The sequence below is a fragment of the Mustela nivalis genome (assembly GCF_964662115.1).
Source record: "Mustela nivalis genome assembly, chromosome: 7".
In the NCBI taxonomy this organism is placed as follows: Eukaryota; Metazoa; Chordata; class Mammalia; order Carnivora; family Mustelidae; genus Mustela; species Mustela nivalis.
Genome location: NC_139026.1, coordinates 3,250,661 through 3,268,559, shown reverse-complemented (window position 1 = coordinate 3,268,559; position 17,899 = coordinate 3,250,661). Strand labels below are relative to the sequence as shown.

The 17,899-nt window shown below is 45.8% G+C and overlaps 1 protein-coding gene across 6 annotated transcripts in view; it reads left to right on the top strand.

Moving 5' to 3' along the window:
* PPARA (peroxisome proliferator activated receptor alpha) overlaps positions 1–17,272 on the top strand; it is a 58,043-nt gene extending 40,771 nt beyond the window's left edge. For all 6 annotated transcript variants that reach the window (XM_082739635.1, XM_082739633.1, XM_082739638.1 and 3 more), the window contains exons 4-8: positions 5,972–6,132; positions 7,285–7,423; positions 8,208–8,410; positions 14,025–14,472; positions 16,663–17,272. In XM_082739635.1, the coding sequence (XP_082595761.1) occupies positions 5,972–6,132; positions 7,285–7,423; positions 8,208–8,410; positions 14,025–14,472; positions 16,663–16,910 (1,199 nt within the window). In that variant the 3' untranslated portion in view covers positions 16,911–17,272. The remainder of the gene's footprint in view (positions 1–5,971; positions 6,133–7,284; positions 7,424–8,207; positions 8,411–14,024; positions 14,473–16,662) is intronic.
* The last annotated feature ends 627 nt before the right edge of the window (positions 17,273–17,899 follow it).

The following is a 17,899-nucleotide window of genomic DNA, read 5'->3' as shown; positions in this document are numbered from 1 at the left end:
CAGGCCCTGGGGTGTGCGTCAGCTTCCCCGAACTGTTGTGGTTGATCCTTTTCATCATTTGGCATCATCTGTTGCTTCTTAAAATCTTGCTCTGCTTCCTTCCCAGGTTCTCCAGGGCTGGTGGGACTAGCTAATTTGAGATAAGATTACCACTTCTTTGTAAATTAGATTTTTCCATCCCTCGGTGGTATTTCTGCATTATGCAAATTGCTCTGGAAGGGCCGTCTATAAAGTGTATTCACGTTAAACTTTACACCCAGGAGAACAGATGGGCGAGGCTGCTTGCGAGGCCCATCTATCTTTCTCCCCCGATTTTCCTTTGCAACTTTACGGCATACAGTAAACTGCACATAGTTAACGTGCACAATTTGATGAGTACACACACATTTTGAGTGTGAAACCATCACCACAATGAAAACAGTGACCAAAGCCATCACCTTCAAATTTATTTGTGCTCTTGTATAAACCCTCTTCCCCACCCCTTGGTCTCCCTCCCTCCCCTGAGCAACACCAATCTTTCTCTCTCCTTATAGATCTGTCTGTAGCTCCTAGAGTTTCATATAAAAAGAATAATGTCGTAGGTGTTCTTTTCGGCTGGCTTCTTCCACTCTTCAAAATTCTTTTGAGGGCGCCTGGGTGGCTCAGTGGGTTAAGCCGCTGCCTTCGGCTCGGGTCATGATCTCGGGGTCCTGGGATTGAGTCCTGCATCGGGCTCTCTGCTCAGCGGGGAGCCTGCTTCCCTTCCTCTCTCTCTGCCTGCCTCTCTGCCTACTTGTGATTTCTCTCTGTCAAATAAATAAATAAAATCTTTAAAAAAACAAAAATTCTTTTGAGATTCATTTGCATCAAAGCACATACCAGAAGCTCAGGTTTTTTATGTGTTGTGTGGATACGCACTGTTTCTTTACCCATACACCTGTCGGTGAACATTTCAGTTGCTTCTGTGTATCAGCTGTTGCTAACGATGCTGCTGAGAACATTCACGTCCAAGTCTCTCTGTGGACGTGTGCTTTCGCTTCTCTCTGCTGAATACCTAGGAGCGAATGGCTGGGACGTAAGGTAGACGTATATGTGACTTTTCAGAAACTGCCAAAGTCTTTTCCAGAACAGTATATCGTATATCACTTTTTTTTTTAAGATTTTAATTATTTATTTGACGGAGAGAGAGCGCGAGCGCACAAGCAGAGAGAGAAGCAGGAGGGGAGAGGGAGAAGCCGACTTCCCACCAAGCAGGGAGCGTGATGTGGGGCTCGATCCCAGGACTCCAGGATCATGACATGAGCCAAAGGCAGACGCTTAACTGGCTGAGCCACCCAGGGGCCCCTGTAAACATTTTCAGTGAAGCATAGTTGACACACAGTGTTACATCAGCTTCTGGTATACAACATGGTGATTTCACAGTTGCGTGCGTGGCACAGTGCTCTCCGCCACGCGCCATCACCGTCTGTCGCCGTACAATGTCATCACGAGAGTTCAGACTGTACTTGCAATGCTGTACGTCTCTGCCCCGTGACTTGTTTATGTGATAACTCCAAGCTTGTGCCTCATGTGTACACATCTTCTTGGGTGACATTTCTGCTCAAACCTTTTGCCCATTTTTAAATTGAGTGGTTTCCTTGCTTTTGACTGTTGAGAGGTGTTCATATATTCTGGATACGAGTATTTTATCAGATGTGTGATTTCTGGATAGCTTCTCCTCGTCTGTGGCTTGTCTTTTCCTTCCGTTAACAGTGGTTTTCAAGACACAGAAGTCCTTAATTTTGAAGAAGTGAATTGGTCAGTGGTTTTTTCCCCCCATGGATCCTGCTTTCTGTGTCATAGTTAAGAAATATTTGCCTCACCCAAAGTCACTTTATTCTGTAAGTTTGACATTTTTTAGGTTTTACATTTTTGCCCTAGCTCTACGGAATTTGTCTAGATCTATTGAATTAATTTTCATATATGCCTCAAAACTCATTTCTTTTCTCTCTCTTTTGCATTTGTAATTGTTCTCACAGACTTTATTAAAAAGACTCTTATCTCAAAAAAGAAAAAAAAGACTCTTATCTCCACTATACAGCCTTTATATCTTTGTCAAAAATCAATAGGCTTTACCTGCCTGGGTCTATTTCAGTTCCATTGGTTTGTCTCATTTGACACCAGTGCCACTAATTTCTGTTTACTGTAAGGCCTGAAGGCAAGTTTCACTAAATTCTCCAACTTTATTCTTCTTTCCTGAAGATGTTTTGGGTGTGCTGGTAGTTTTAGAATCAGTTTTTAAATTTCTACCAAAAAAGTCTGCTGAGTCTGATTGGGATTGCGTTAAGTCAAAAGATCAATGTGAGGAGAATTGACATCTTACCAACACCAAGCCTTCTGAGCCATGAACTTATTTCCCCTCTTAGATAGCTCTTCATTAATTTCTCTCTGAGGGGGCGCCTGGGTGGCTCAGTCAGTTAAGCGTCTGCCTTCAGCTCAGGTCATGATCCCAGAGTCCTGGGATCCTGCTTGGCAGGGAGTCTGCTTCTGCCTCTGTCTCTCCCCACCACTGGCTTGTATGTGCTCTCTCTGTCAAATAAATAAAATCTTCAAAAAAATTTTATCTTTGCAATGTTTTCTAGTTTTTAGTGTACACATCTTTTATATTTTTTGGGTCAGATTTATTGCCAAGTGTTTCATATTTTATAGATTCTTTAGAATTTTCTGCATAGGTAATTATGTCATCTGTACATAAAGAAGTTTTACTTCTTCCTTTTTAAGCTGGATGCCTTTATTTCTTTTTCTTGCCTTATTACACTGGTTGGAAATCTCCAGTATAATGTTGAATAAGGAGACACCCTTGCCTTATTCCTGATCTCAGTCTTTCATCCCTAAGTATGACAATAACCGTTTTTCATAGATACCCTTTCCTAGATTGAAGAAGTTCTCCTTCCCAGTTTTCTGTGAGTTTTTATCAGAAATTAATGTTGGATTTTGTCAAATACAATTCCTTCATCTAGTAGGATGATCATGTGACTTCTCTTTTTTTATGTGGTTGATACAACAAATTATACTATTTGATTTTCAAAGATTAGGTCAACTTTGTATTCCCAGAATAAATCCTATTTGGTCATAATGGATTGTCCTTTCTGTACATGGTGGACTTGTTAAAATTTTGTTAAGAATTTTGTGTCTTTGTTCATGAAGGATATTGGTTCTAGTTTTCCTCTAAAATCTTTATCTGGTTTTGGTATCAGATTAATGCTGGTCTCGTGGCATGAATTAGGAAACAGCCCCTCCTCTACAGTTTTCTGTATTTCTGTGGAATTGATACTAGTTCTTCCTTAAATGGTTGGTAAATTTCACTTATGAAGCTTTTTTTTTTTTTTTTCATCTCATTTCTCTCAGTGTTCCATTTTGGATAGTGGGTTTTTTTGTTTGTTTTTTTTGTTTCTTTGTTTTCTGTGTCTTCACATTTACTAATCTTTTCTTCCGCAGTGTCTGAGCCGGCTCTGATCCCAACCAGTTTATTTCTCACACTAGGTGGTGTAGTCTTACTCACTAGAAGTGCAATGTGGTGCTTTTCCACCCAGTCTCTAGTCTTTCATCCTGCTCCTTGAACGCATTAGGATACAGTCATAACGTTAATCATCTGTGTTTGTTCAGGTGTAGCCTAACCCTGAAATCATGACCTGAGCGGAAATCAAGAGTTGGGCGCTTAGCCAACTAAGTCACCCGGGTGCCCCTGTAATTTTTTTTATCGGATGCCATGCATTGTGAACTTTGTTCATGGTGGATATTTTTGTATTCCCATAAATACTTCTGAGTTCTGTTCTGGGACGCAGTTAGTTACTTGGAAAATGTTTGACCTTTTGGGTTCTGTGTTAGATGGAACGATAACAGTGTTAAGTCTGCCCCAATACTGAGGCAAAATCCTTCTGAGTCCCTTACCTGATGGCCTGTGGATTATGAGGCTTTCACCGTGAGAGGTGGTCACAGAACTACATCCAGCCTTGTCAGAGTCCTGGCTGCTGCTCCCCTGTCCTTGCAGGTTGCTGCTGGAGTGTCTTTTCTTTCAGGCTCTCTTAGCTGATGGAGCAAAGAGATATGGGTATGTTCTAACCCATGTATACGCATAGGTCCACAAACATTTCCATATGTCACCACTTGTATCTCTGTTTGTTGCGTGGTGCCTGCGGCACTAACCTGCCATCACATGGGTCATTCTCACCTCTCCCAGCCAATCTGCTAGCTCCTGCTCCCACAGTGAGAGGCCCGGCTCCCACGCCACCGTTCCTTCCATTCATGGTCTGTCTCCAGTCTACACAGTGGTTGCATCAGGGTGGCTAACCGGTACCCTGTGGGAGCTGCTTTCTCCACGGACACCCCAAGTGGACACGTAGCTCCTTTGCCTTTGGTCTCATAGATGCCACTCATTTCCAAGTTGCCTTCGCTAGGGTCTTCTCCACACCTCCTTCAGGGAAGCCATTCTGTGCATGTGTGACACAGTCAGTCATTCCCCCAGCATAGTTCCCCAACCTCCTAAATTTTTATTTGAGCACATGAAGGCTCGCTCTGTACTGTAAAGTTCTGTGGGTCCTGACAAAGGCATCACATGTCGTGTCTTCACCGTGACGTCTTCGCATGGTCGTTTCACCATCTCCAAAATCTGTTTTACCCGTTCATCTGCCTCCCACCCGCCCCCAGCAACTCACCTTTGGGCCAGACCTATGATTCCGCTTCCCCAAAGCATCAGATGTTCGGGTCGCACAGTTTCTGACCTTTCAGACCGGCTTTGCCCTCTTGTCCTCTCATCTACCGAAGGGCATCTTGGTTGCTTCCGATTTGGGGAGATTAACACTAAAGCTGATAGAGACATTCGTGTGTAAGTGTTTGTGTGAACTTAGTCCTCAGATCACGAATGGCTAAATACCTCAGAGTGTGATTCCTTTAAGACTGTTCTGCCAAACTGTCTTCCAGCGTGGCTGTACCATTCTGCATTCCCACGAGCCATGGGCGAGCCTTCCTGTCGCCACGTGTCCTCACCAACAGGCGGTGTTGTCAGAGCTTTGTCTGTTTGTTTAATTTAATTTTTTAAAAAGGTTTACTTATTTATTTAAGAGAGCAAGCGCATGCACGTGCACAAGCAGGGGGAGAGGTAGAGGGAGAAGGAGAAGCAGGCTCCCTGCTGAGCAGAGAGCCCAACACAGGACTCGATCCTGGGACCCTGAGATCATGACCTGAGCTGAAGGCGGACGCTCAGCCCGCTGAGTCCCCCAGGCGCCCCAGTGCTTGTCTGTTTGTTTTCACCAGTCTAATAGGTGCATAGGGACGTCTAATTCTAATTCACAGTTTCCCAATGGCAAGTGATACTGATTTGCTACCATTCTTCAGTGAGGCGTCAGTTCAGATCTTCTGCCCACTTTTTTAATTGAGCGGTTTGTTTTATTGTTGAGTTTTAAGACTTTTCTGTGTATTTTGGAGACAAGTCTTTTATGAGATGTGTGTGTTGCGAACATTGTCTCCCTGCCCGTGGCTTGTCTTTTTTATTCTCTTGGCAGTGTCTTCTGCAGAGCAGAAAGAAGTTTTTAATTTTAAGGAAGTCAGCTTAATTTTTTTTTAATCTTTCATGGATGGCTGCTTCCGATGTTGCCCACGTGGATTTTCATCCTGTATTCTGGTGTGATTTATGGAGTTAACATTTGCAGAAGAGTGGAGGGCAGCAAAGTAAAAATTGTGTGTAGGCCGCGCCAAGGTCGGGGGTGAGGGGGAGACAGCTGGGGTTGTGGGTCCAGAACCCAGGGGCCTCCCAGCCGCTTTGCGGATGTAACCGCAGTAACTGGAGGCACACAGGGTGGGGGTGGGACAGCCCAGGACAGGGGCCAGCCCAGGCCGGGAGCTCTGCCTACTAGCCGGCGCCTCCTCACATGCAGTCGTGTCCTCTTGAACCTGGCATAGACATCGACGGCAACGTTGTCTGGAGCGCTCATCGGTCTTTCTCCTCTGTTCTCAGACACCCTCTCACCAGCCTCAAGCCCCTCGTCGGTCACGTACCCAGTGGCGGCCGGTAGTGCTGATGAACCTTCCAGCATAGCCTTGAACATTGAATGTAGGATCTGTGGGGACAAAGCTTCAGGCTACCATTACGGAGTTCACGCGTGTGAAGGCTGTAAGGTACGGTGGACCCCAGCAGGGGAGAGTGTCCCTGCTTGGGACAATGGCTGCTTCTTTTTAAGCACAGATTTTGATCATCACTAAAAGGATCTGTCAGTCAGCGGTGCCAGGCCCCCACATCGTGCTTTTAGGACTGTGTGTGCACTCTCAGCTTCGGTATTTCATGTACCTGATACGCGCAGGGTCTCGTCATCTCGTGTTCAGTTAAAGTTGGAACTCCTCCCTGTGCATGCTGAGACGGTTTGCTGACTCTGGAAGACACCCCAGCCCTTCCTGGTGCGGGCACAACCCACGTCCTTGACAGCAGCGCCGCACCGGAGCCCGGGCTGGCCTTGGAGGCCGGGGCTGTGGGGAGAAAGGGCCACGCTGCCTTCCGACGGGCAGAATTCTCTCTTCAGCCTCCTCATGCTCCTGGCCTGCTCTGGCCCTCCCCACTTTACAGACTTAGGGATCCAGCTGAGGGAAGGCGCCAACCTCCCTCCTGTCCCCCAAGAAATTGCTGTCCCTGCTCCCGCAGGCGTTCCAGACCTGCCCGGTGTGAAACAGGCAGTGGGAAGTGGGAAGCAAACAGAGGCAGCACCAAAGCAAATACAGACGCTTCGCAAGCCTTCTGACCATGAACTTGTGAAAGAAGTTACTTGCACAGTAACTTTTACCCCAGGGCTGTGCCTGAGTTCCTGTTGTTACATTTTGTTTCTCATGGACTAAATACTAAAGGTTCTTACTGGGTAGAGTTTAAGACAAGCTTTTGTGAAGTGTGACTGTTCTTTACCACCAGGTGGCTGCCTTTTATGAGTTCATTGTGATTTTTGTCTGGAAGGGGCTAGTATTCTCTTACACAGAGATCCGTGCAGTCACAGATCGGGATGTGAGTCGGGGAGGGAAAGCGACACTTGGACAAATTAAGACTAAGTGACTCTGGGAGACGGTAACCATTGTCTTCCCAAGCCAGACAAGGACGTCTTGAAACGGCTTTGAATTTTGCCTCACTTTGTTGGTTTTTCGTCTTACGTGTAATGAAATTTAAATTTTTCAGTTTGTCCCAATTAAGTCAGACTTCTTAGAACAATTTTACTAATTTCAGTTCATTTGAAAAGTACAGTAAATGAATGGCCAGAAACACCCCTCCCCAACCTTGCGTCCATCCCACAGGGTTTCTTCCGGCGAACCATTCGGCTGAAGCTGGCCTATGACAGATGTGACCGCAGCTGCAAGATTCAGAAAAAGAACCGGAATAAGTGCCAATACTGTCGTTTCCACAAGTGCCTTTCGGTCGGGATGTCCCATAACGGTAGGTAAGGTTGTCTAGTGCGCTTCTGCAGCCCGTGCCTCAGCCCACCTCCCTTGTCTGGTCGCCACGGACTGTGTTTTGAATGAATGCACGTAGTGCCCAGATCGTTTTGCAACTCAGATAGCCTAAGAAGGGGGAAGTGTCACGTAGCTGAGACGCAACAGAGCTCCCGGAATTCCTCTTAGACACTTCGCACGGTAAGCCTTTGACTGAAGGTTTTCAGACCGAATGGAAATCCCTCTGGGACACCAGCGTGGAAGCAGCATCCCCACAAAGCACTTGTGCGGCGAATATTGTTATTCTGAACCCTGCTGTCATTTTAGAACGTGCCAGTAGATCTAAAATGACTAGTTCCCAGTGGTCGCAGGTCTACCTTCTGGACAAAGAAAAAGGTGTCACATGAAGTCACCCTAGGGGTCACTGCCATCTCCTCAAACTCGGTTCAAGTTTGGACCTCATGATAATTAGGTCAATTAGGACAATTGTCCTAAAGGACAATTTTGAATCTTCGGCTGATCCTACTGACGAAACAAGTGAGGGTGTCACCTTGTCTTTTAGCCTCTTGAAGAAGTCCAGAGTTTATGGAGGGTTGTGTTTCATTTTCCTCTCTCCAGAATAGAGAGAGCAGTACAATGTTGACTAGTCCTGACGGGGCGGCTTTGGTTCGCGGTTGAATTCTCGACACACATTCTCTGCCCAGAGGCCCGTCCCCCTATCGTGCACCCTGATGCTCACCTCTGCTCGCTTCCCCTTCTCTCCCGTGGCCCCCCTCCCTGCCCCCCAGCAATTCGCTTTGGACGAATGCCAAGATCTGAAAAAGCAAAACTGAAAGCGGAAATTCTCACCTGCGAACACGACCCAGAAGATGCAGAAACGGCAGATCTGAAGTCCCTCGCCAAGAGAATTTATGAGGCCTACCTCAAGAACTTCAACATGAACAAGGTCAAGGCCCGGGTCATCCTGGCAGGGAAGGCCAGCAACAACCCGGTAGGTGGCCTGGCTGCTGCTTGCTCTCCCGCCTGAGGCGGCCCCTGGCCGCAGGGAGGGGCTGAGGGGACCAAGGTTGGGTGTTGGGAAGACGGTGTCAGTCCCAGAGACAGCGGATGGAGGCAGCGTGTCGGCAACTCCTATCTTCTGGGCTCGCTCTACCTCAGAGCTCCTAGCAACCAGGCATCATAATGACTCTGTAATTAATACATGAAAAAAAAAAAAAAGAAAGAAAAAAAGAAAAGCCAAAGTCTGATCAATAGCTTAGGGTCATTTCTTAAGTGCATTTTTTTTAAATCCTCTATTTTTTTACTTAAGTCTCTATTTTATTTTATTGTTAAGATTTTATTTATTTATTTGACAGGCAGAGACCACAAGTAGGCAGAGAGGCAGGCAGAGAGAGAGGAAGAAGCAGGCTCCCCGCTGATCAGAGAGCCCGATGTGGAGCTCGATCCCAGGACCCTGGGATCATGACCTGAGCCAAAGGCGGAGGCTTCAACCCACTAAGCCCCCCAGGTGCCCCTAAATCTCTATTTTAATGCCAGAAAATGAAAGCATTTTCTTTCACGCAACACATGTTCTGGCGCCTCCCCTAATCTCCTCCCTCATCCCCCGCCCTGCAGTCCACCCCCCCAATCCTGTTTTTTCAGTGAAAAGGCAAGGGCATCTCTGGGTTTAGAAAGGGCTGTTCGTTTACAGAAACTTTGTCTTCTCTGGATAGCTCTGGGCCTTTTCCGAAGTGCACTGCTACCTGCCCCCGACCCTGTGGTCTGCTCAGTCTCTATGTCCATTGCTGAACTGATCTCACAGCTAATTCAAAGAAGGGCCAGCCCAGGGTTGGCTAATGAAATAGTTTGCTTTTTTCCTATGACATGGCAAAACAGGTTTAATTCGTACTAATGAGTAGCTTAAAGCAATCCTGATTGGGAATTACAAGCTGGAATTTTTAGTCACAGGAAAATGAAGTATTTCACAAGCTACTTACTCTCATGAACAAAGCAAACCTCTCTTTTACTGAGTCTTTAATTCTTCAGTAAAATTCTCCAATTAAATGGGTGGGGACGTTTCGGAATGGCTCAGGCGAACCCTAGGACATTGGTAAAGCCGTACCCATGCTGCAAGGCCCCAGGGGCTTATATAAATTAGACCCTTTCTGGACCATGAGGCTGACAGCAAAGTAACCTTTTAATTTGGAATTTCTCTCCTGGAAATGGTTAGGAGAGCCCCATATTAGAGAAACCAAAGCTTCTGATCTCTTTGAGATCTTCTGTTTCTCTCTTGGGTTTTTAAAGGGGAACTTAAAAGTTAACTTGACTCTGAACCAAACACTCTTGTTTAACATTAGTTTCATTCCCACAGAGTATCTTTCTGCATATACCACTGAGATCCTAACGCTTTTGGAGGGAGCCCTGTCCTCGTCGGCCAGAGCTTGGAGCTCCCCATGCAGGACACAGGGTCTGCTTTTCTATTTCCCGTGGCCTGTAGATCACATAACACGAAGACCTACAGCTTGGCTAGAACCGATTAGGGGCTGGGTGGGCCAGGAGAGGGGTGCTGTGGGAGGCTGGTGGGAAAACGGTGGAGGGAGGGTCTTGGGAGGAGGAAGGAAGCTGCAGGAAGCGTGTGGATCCCATTGTTTTGGGAAGGGCGGCTGTTAGCTGAGGGCAGGGGCTGATGGGAGGGATAGTGTTTGTTTATGTCTGGACATGCGGTTGGTTTGAGCCACTCAGATTTCAGAACCGGAGGCCAGAAAACCGCCAGGGCCCTGAGTGAGCTAGCTGGCCAGGGCTTATCAGGGCCCTTGCTGCCCTGTGATTCGAGGGCGACAGGAACGGAAGCAGAGCCGAGGCACAGAGGACACATCGGTCCCATCTGAACTCGGCTTCCAAAAGACATGCTTTTCAACGTCTTAAAAAGTTGGTGTGTTGACATGTGAGGTGTTAATATCACAAGACTCTGGAAGGCCACATGCAGTGAGACGGTGAGGAGCGTTCAAGTCTGTGCCTCTTCTGTGAGGTTTGCAACCAGGGGCTCGGGCCTGCCCCATGAATGCGCACGGCCTACCCACACTGCCCCAGCCACTGCTGGCGCTAGAAGCTCGTTGTACCTCTGGAAACTACGGGAGGGTGTTCGGTTCAAACGGACAAACAGTTTTTCAGCACTGACTGTGCCAGGCGACGGTCATGCAGTAGCACTGGTCTCATGTCACAGACCATCGTGACTTTCTTCATTCAAATGAAGGACACCGCATATGTTTATCTCAAAGGTTCCTATATAGCTCGGAATTGTTGGGAATAGTCTTTAGAGTGTTTGAATGTTTTCAGTTATGGACAGTCTGTGTCCCCTGAGAAGATTAAGGAATTTTAGACAAAATCATGGGTCCTTTGTAGCCAGTCAGTAACAAAGTCAGGTATCTTGTCAGAGAAGAATGAACCAAGCAAGGGGATAAATTTTGGGCACGTGACTGAGAATAGATTCTAATGTGCGTTTTGAAAAGGGCTTCCAACATTATTCTTAGTGCTTTGAGATCTTTGAGACGAGGGACCCCCCCCCAGGTGCCAGCCTGAAATGGCTTTGGGGGATGATAAACCCCGTGGTGGGGTTTTGCCCGCGGTGTTACATTGAAAGATTACACCGACAACTTAAGGTGTCTTAAGATTTAAAAAACATACTTAATATTTTATACCATTTCTTGAAATGTGTAGTAAAACCTAACCAAAAGCTTATTAAATGGTTTCATCCAAAACAATTCTACCAAGAAATCACAATTTTTTCCTAAAAGATGGTGCTGCCTGCACTTTATGTAGAAAATGCTATTTAGATGTATGTAAAGATGAGCTTTGTCAGGAGTATCATTAACACACACAGAACACCGTCAGGCGTGTGCACAAGTGGTAGATGTCAGTTAGGAGAACCTTCTGGTCTTGGTGGGAAGTGATGGGTGGGGGTGCTGGGCAGCTTTCTGCCTCCTGCTATTTAAACTTGTGACAACATCCTTTATTTATCTGAAATGACCACCTGTGATGTCAGATACATTCATATTCAAACTTAAGTATAAAAGGCGCATTCCATAATTAAATATAAGCAGCATGGATTTTTTTTTAAAATAGTCCTATCAACAGTGTTTATCAAGTGTGTTAGTATATGCATTCTCTCTTAAGCTTCCATAAACATTGGTTTCTAAATGTTAGCACTGGTTTTGAATTCAGATGGTTTCTAATTTTGTCTGTTAATGAGGCCCTGCCTTCTTAAAATCTAAGTGAAAATTTTATAAAAATGAAATGAAGTATTTGTACCAGTTACTTCCCCATTTACGAGAGTATGTTTTACATAAAACTTGTCCCAGGAGGGTTTCATGGGCCTGTGTCCTGTTTCACAAGGAGCTTTGCCTGGAAGGGCCCGGGGTTGGGATTTCATGCCCTGCTGTCACTGTCCTGAAATTCTTCATCATTTTTGAAAGAGGGGCCCCCAGCTTTGCGCAGTGGCAGTATCGTAGCCAATGAGGTTTATCTGAGGCGCGATTATTGCTAATTGAAAGAGGGGCCCCGCATTTTCATCTCGCCTGGAGTCCTGCAAATTCCGTGGCCAGTACCGTGCCAGTCATGTGAGATGCTCCAGCAAAGGATGCAGGTGCTCTGGGATCACACACTTGGGGAACTGCTGCCCAGCCCATCCCTGTTCCTGAAGCTTCCCACCACACACCCCACAGTAGAGACTCTGGAAGGACCGAATTTTATTTAACTCAGCGTTTCCCAAATTTGTTTGGGCCACACAACTTTTGTTTTTATTTCTGCTGAAGATTACAAAGCCAGTGATACAGCCAAGGCGGCCTACTAGTGTATTTTCTGGAAATTGAAGGGATAGTGCTGTGTATCCTTCAAAAGCATCCTTCCAGCTCACCCGAAAATGTTAATTCCTTTACTCTGAGCAACTTCCCAAGACACAGAACTGCCCCCAAACTTTCCCTAAACAACAGTAATCAGGCCTGCTTTTACAGTCTTTGAAGGGACTTTGAAGGGACTGGTTAAGTATTCCTTAACCAGACTTGAGATAGTCGGGACTTTGGCTTTGAATTTTGTATTCAGAATATTTTCACTCACACACAGGTAATTTTTTGAGTATTCCCTTTCTTCAGATGTAGAATCAAATTACTGTTGTGGGGTTTTTTTTGGGGGGGGGTGGTCCAATGCTGTGCTGCAAATTCGAATTTTATTCAAACATTTCTAAGACAATGCCTTGTATTGTTCCAATGTGCCTGCCTTGTTTCTGAGACAAGGACACTCTCCAGGTGCACCGGAGATGGCTTCATGCTGTGGTTCCTCCAGATGATCTTGGGGGCCCAGGAATAGGGGCCACATCGTGCTCTGGGGCCAGATAGAGTGTCAGTGACACGCTTTGCGCACAGGCAGAGTGAGTCTTAAAATCATGAGCTGCTTATGCCATTCTACATTTATGTATTCTGGTAGGAACTGAAAATAATGCTTCAGCCCACCTCATTACTGATCTGTAGAACACATTATAAATCAGAGATCCCCTAGAGACTGTCATTTCTTCTGCTCTGCACACAGACCTGGTGTACATTCTGGCCAGCAGCACAAAATATTTACATCCATTTCCCTGTGCCCCACCAGATATATAATGCCTTCTGGGCATGCTGGCCTCAAATAACAGGGCCAGCCACCTCCGCTCCTCCACTAGATACTTGGAAAATGGCAGGACCCATGGTCTTAGAAGCAAATGGTATATATCAAAGTGTGGACTGCTGGCCTAAGGGTTTGTGCTTGTTCCAGAACACGGAGCACTGAAGTGAGGAAGTGAGGGTTCTTTAAGATTTTCCCAGGTGGCCCCTGAGAGCAAGGGCTTAACAATGCTCTCTTGCTTATTGCTATGCAAACACCAGCTTTCAGAGTTCTATCTATTTATGTACCAAATTCACTCATGCTGTAGTCAGGGTCAGGTAACAACGGTTATCTCTGAAGTTCATAAAATGGTAAAATTAAGAATTACTGTAGCGTGAGCGGAAGAGGTGAAGGCACACACTTTTAGTTATAAAATTAATAGGCCGGGGATGAAAAGGACAGCATGAGGACGGTGGTCAGTAATACTGTAGTTAGGTTTCCTGGTGACCCCACTCAAGGGGTGGGCACTGCCTAAGGTGTAGATGTCTTGAATCGCTACACTGTGCACCTCAAACTCATATACCATTGTATGTCAGCTGTTCTTTGGTGATAAAAAATTTTAAATTACTGTAGTTAGGGCCACTGCAATAGTAGTCAGGAGTTCAGAAAATCTTATAAAGTATTAAAAGTGCTTTGAAAATACACTCTTGTTAGCTTTATTGCCAAAATCAGGACTTCCCTTTCATAGCAATGAACTCCCCACCTGGTGTCAGGCAGTGATGATCTTACCTTACAGATTTATATCGCTAGTTCTCCATAAATGTCTTTGTGTCCCCAGCCAACTTTGAGGTTATTTAAGGACGAAGACAGCATTTTGTTCATATCGCGCTTCTCCGCAGGTGATCTGCAGACACTGGCTGCTCATCGGTTCTTTGATAATTAAGAGGACAGCCTGTCCCCGGCGACCTGGCTCATTTCCGTGTCTTTCGTTGCAGCCCTTTGTCATACACGACATGGAGACATTGTGTATGGCCGAGAAGACTCTGGTGGCCAAGTTGGTGGCCAACGGCATCCAGAACAAGGAGGCGGAAGTCCGCATCTTCCACTGCTGCCAGTGCACGTCTGTGGAGACCGTCACCGAGCTCACCGAGTTTGCCAAGTCCATCCCAGGCTTTGCCAACTTGGACTTAAACGATCAGGTCACTTTGCTGAAATACGGAGTTTATGAGGCCATATTTGCCATGCTGTCTTCTGTGATGAATAAAGATGGGATGCTGGTAGCATATGGAAATGGTTTTATAACGCGTGAATTCCTGAAGAGCCTAAGGAAACCGTTTTGTGATATCATGGAACCTAAGTTTGATTTTGCAATGAAGTTCAACGCGCTGGAGCTGGATGACAGTGATATCTCCCTTTTTGTGGCTGCTATAATTTGCTGTGGAGGTAAGTCACTGACCAAATCTGGTGTCCCCTGCAGCCTCCTCTCCCAAAGGATGGCAGTACATCTGTCTGTGCGTGAGTGGCACACGGTGAGGCACGCACCAGCAGGCGGGAGGGCATCTGAGAGCCCCTGCGTCACCACCAAGGAGAATTAAGTGAGAATTATATCATACCGTATCATATTCTAGCATACGTTACTATAGTTAAATACCTATTTGTACATTATAGAAATGCGTTCCATTCATAACTATGTTATATACATAATATTCTATTTCTGATTATAATATAATCATCAAATATAATTTACTAGGTATAATGGTAACACAATTTTTATCTAATATATATCTAATATCTAATACATATTAGATAAGATCATAATATATGCTGTATATTATTATTGTTATGTAATTCTACTATTATAGTATTCTATCCATATTACAGACAGTATTATGTGACGTGCCAGGCAGATGTTAGTACAGTTTATCTCACTATTGGTATATTCTGTTTCATAATGAAAAATGTCAGTCGCTAACTGGCAGTGTTTGCAGTTTGCTTTGCCAAAGGAAATGGATCCCAGTGAAGGAGAATCTGGGCCTCTCTGCAGGGAAGCTGGCTCTGCAGCTCCCAGAATTTTGGCTCAATGTCCTGTTCCTTTAAATAACCCTGTCCTGATATAAGAAGGTCATCCCTGTACTGTAAACTCAGCTGACCTTACCCAGTCTGGGGGAGACTGATGGGGCGACCACCACCCACTGCGAGAAACCGTGCTGTGCCCCGCAGGTGGCTTGACGTGCAGAGCTGAGGCCAGCCACAGCTGCCCGGACTGCGGAAGCTCCACAAGGCCTGTCCCTGCTACTATCCAGCTGCGCGTGGTCAGCTGGCACCCTTGTGCCCTGGCAAGCAATGGAAACTGTAGGGCAGTTTGATGTCAGCTACTCTTGTCCTCTGTATGCTCAAGATGTAGTGCTGTGGGTAAAAAGCAACGGCACAAACCTTTATAGGAGTAGGGCACAGTTCTCTAGAAGAAATTATAATCCTGTATCAGTCCTGGGATGCCTGGGTGGCTCAGCGTCCAACTCTTGATTTTGGCTCAGATCATGAACTCAGGGTAGTGGGTCGAGCCCTGCATCAGGCCCTGCGCTGAGGTGGGAACCTGCTTCAGATTCTCCCTCTCCCTCAGCCCCTTCCTGCCACGTGCGCTCTTTCTCTCACTCAAAAAAAATCATGGATCAATCCTATTTATAGAAAAGGATCAAGTGTGATACACATTAAACCTTACGAGGGGGATTCACTTTCTGTTTCTTTTAGTCTGTTTAAAAAGTGAGTAATTAGATTCATTTCACAACCAAAAAGCGCAACGAAAAAAATCCACGTCCTTGGCAACGCTTTTAATGATCCTAGTAAGGACTGAGGCTTTAAAGAGAGCACTGCCTCTTGGACAGAGGGACAGGGATGGCGACAGGGACAGGGACAAGGTGGGTTCTGGACCCAAGGTAGGACACGTGTTCTCGGGCTGTCCCGAGAGGTCCAGTGCCTGCGGTTGAGTGTCCGCAGGGAGGGCATGTGGTGTGCTCACTGACCTGCTGGCCCCAGATCTCAGGCCTCCCTGGGGCTCAGCAGCATCTGGTACAGCTGGCATCTGCCACTCACATGTTACTCCTCCGTCTATGCAGGTGACTCATATCGGAAGACTCATAGCATGCCTGCCCCTTACAGTGCGCTGCACCACAAAACCCAGTCCAACACAATCACACTCCTTCACACGGTTATGGAAAACTTGAAACCGAATATTTAGTTTTCACTAAAGAAGAAGTATTTCACTTCATATTATGCAAAAACTGGTTGTTTTAATCATCATTGTAATATATGGTCACTCCCAATGTTTTAGGGTTTTCCCCGTACCAGTGGTAATGAGATAAACCCAAAATGAAAGGGCCATACTGTAGAGTAGTTGGTCGATTTAAGGCAGTATACAAATATTTAGGACCAAGTATTTTGTCCCATCTACCCAACAGTCCCAGTGACTTTTATAGAATCAAGTTCTGTCTTCCAGCAGAGCCGACATTACCGAAAGGTTGGAATAACAATGAAAGGCCACATAAATAGGAACGTTGGGTTTCCACGACCGATAAACAGTTATGAGTCATCAGTGGGGTGATTATCACGGTCATCTCTTCTTTCTTTTGGGAATAGATCGTCCCGGCCTTCTAAACGTGGGACACATTGAGAAAATGCAGGAGGGCATTGTGCACGTGCTCAAGCTTCACTTGCAGACCAACCACCCGGACAACATCTTTCTCTTCCCAAAACTCCTTCAGAAAATGGCAGACCTCCGGCAGCTTGTCACTGAGCACGCGCAGCTCGTGCAGGTCATCAAAAAGACCGAGGCTGACGCCGCCCTGCACCCACTGCTGCAAGAAATCTACAGGGACATGTACTGATGGATTGAAGGTAAAACACCCAGGCCACGTGCCAAGGACTTCTAAAGTCAACAGCACTACAGATGGGAAACGGGAGCAACATCCGATTTGCACAAATTCCACCATTTTCACCTTAGAGAATGGGACGGATGAGCCTTAGGTAACCGGAACCCTAGACCACATTTCTTTCTTTTTCACACCAGTACTTCTGAAAGTGTGCAAAGTATTAAAATGGTGGGGACAGGTAGCTATAAGCAGTTCTTAGAAAATTAAGGGGAATAGTGCCCAGTGGTTTGATTTTGACTCACCTGATGTTAATCAATGCAGATTTCTTGATATCACGTGAATAACGTAGCGCTGAATTAACTGGTGATCTCGAAATATGTGGTCTGTCTTCTCCTTTTGCCACCTTTGGCTGTTATGCTCCCTTATCATTTTTAAACTAATCAGCACTTTTTAACTTTTATAATCCTATAAATCTAGATGAATCCAAAGGTTAAGTTTTTTTTTTTTTTTAAAGCAGCAAAATATTTATTGGAAAGGCCTTAATTCTGCTTCCTGAATTTGAAGACAGACAACATGCTGTTTCTTAATCATAGGATTTAAAATTTCAAAGGATCATTTGATAAGCTATCCAAACACTGCAGTCAGTTGGTTTTCACTGTGTTCATGGTTGTGACTTAGGTGGAAGGGCCTGTTTGCAGGTGTATGTAGACGATCCCAGAAAGCCACATCTCGAGACTCCCCCTGGAACCGATTCTCTGCCTGCTTTGAGCTGGCGTCGGGGCAGCAGGAGCAAGACAAACGGGAAGTGTGTCAGCTCTCCGTCCCTCTGACCTGTTCCCTATCAAATGGGAACCAACCGAGTCAGGTTGTTTGGGGGCCATGATAGCATTTTGGGGGGCAAACTGACAACTTGCTTGTCAGTGTTCCTCTGGGCCCCGTGTGTCAAGGCAGCTCCTTGGTCTTTTCATGTGTTGCTTTCTAAAGTATGCAGCTTTATTTTTTTA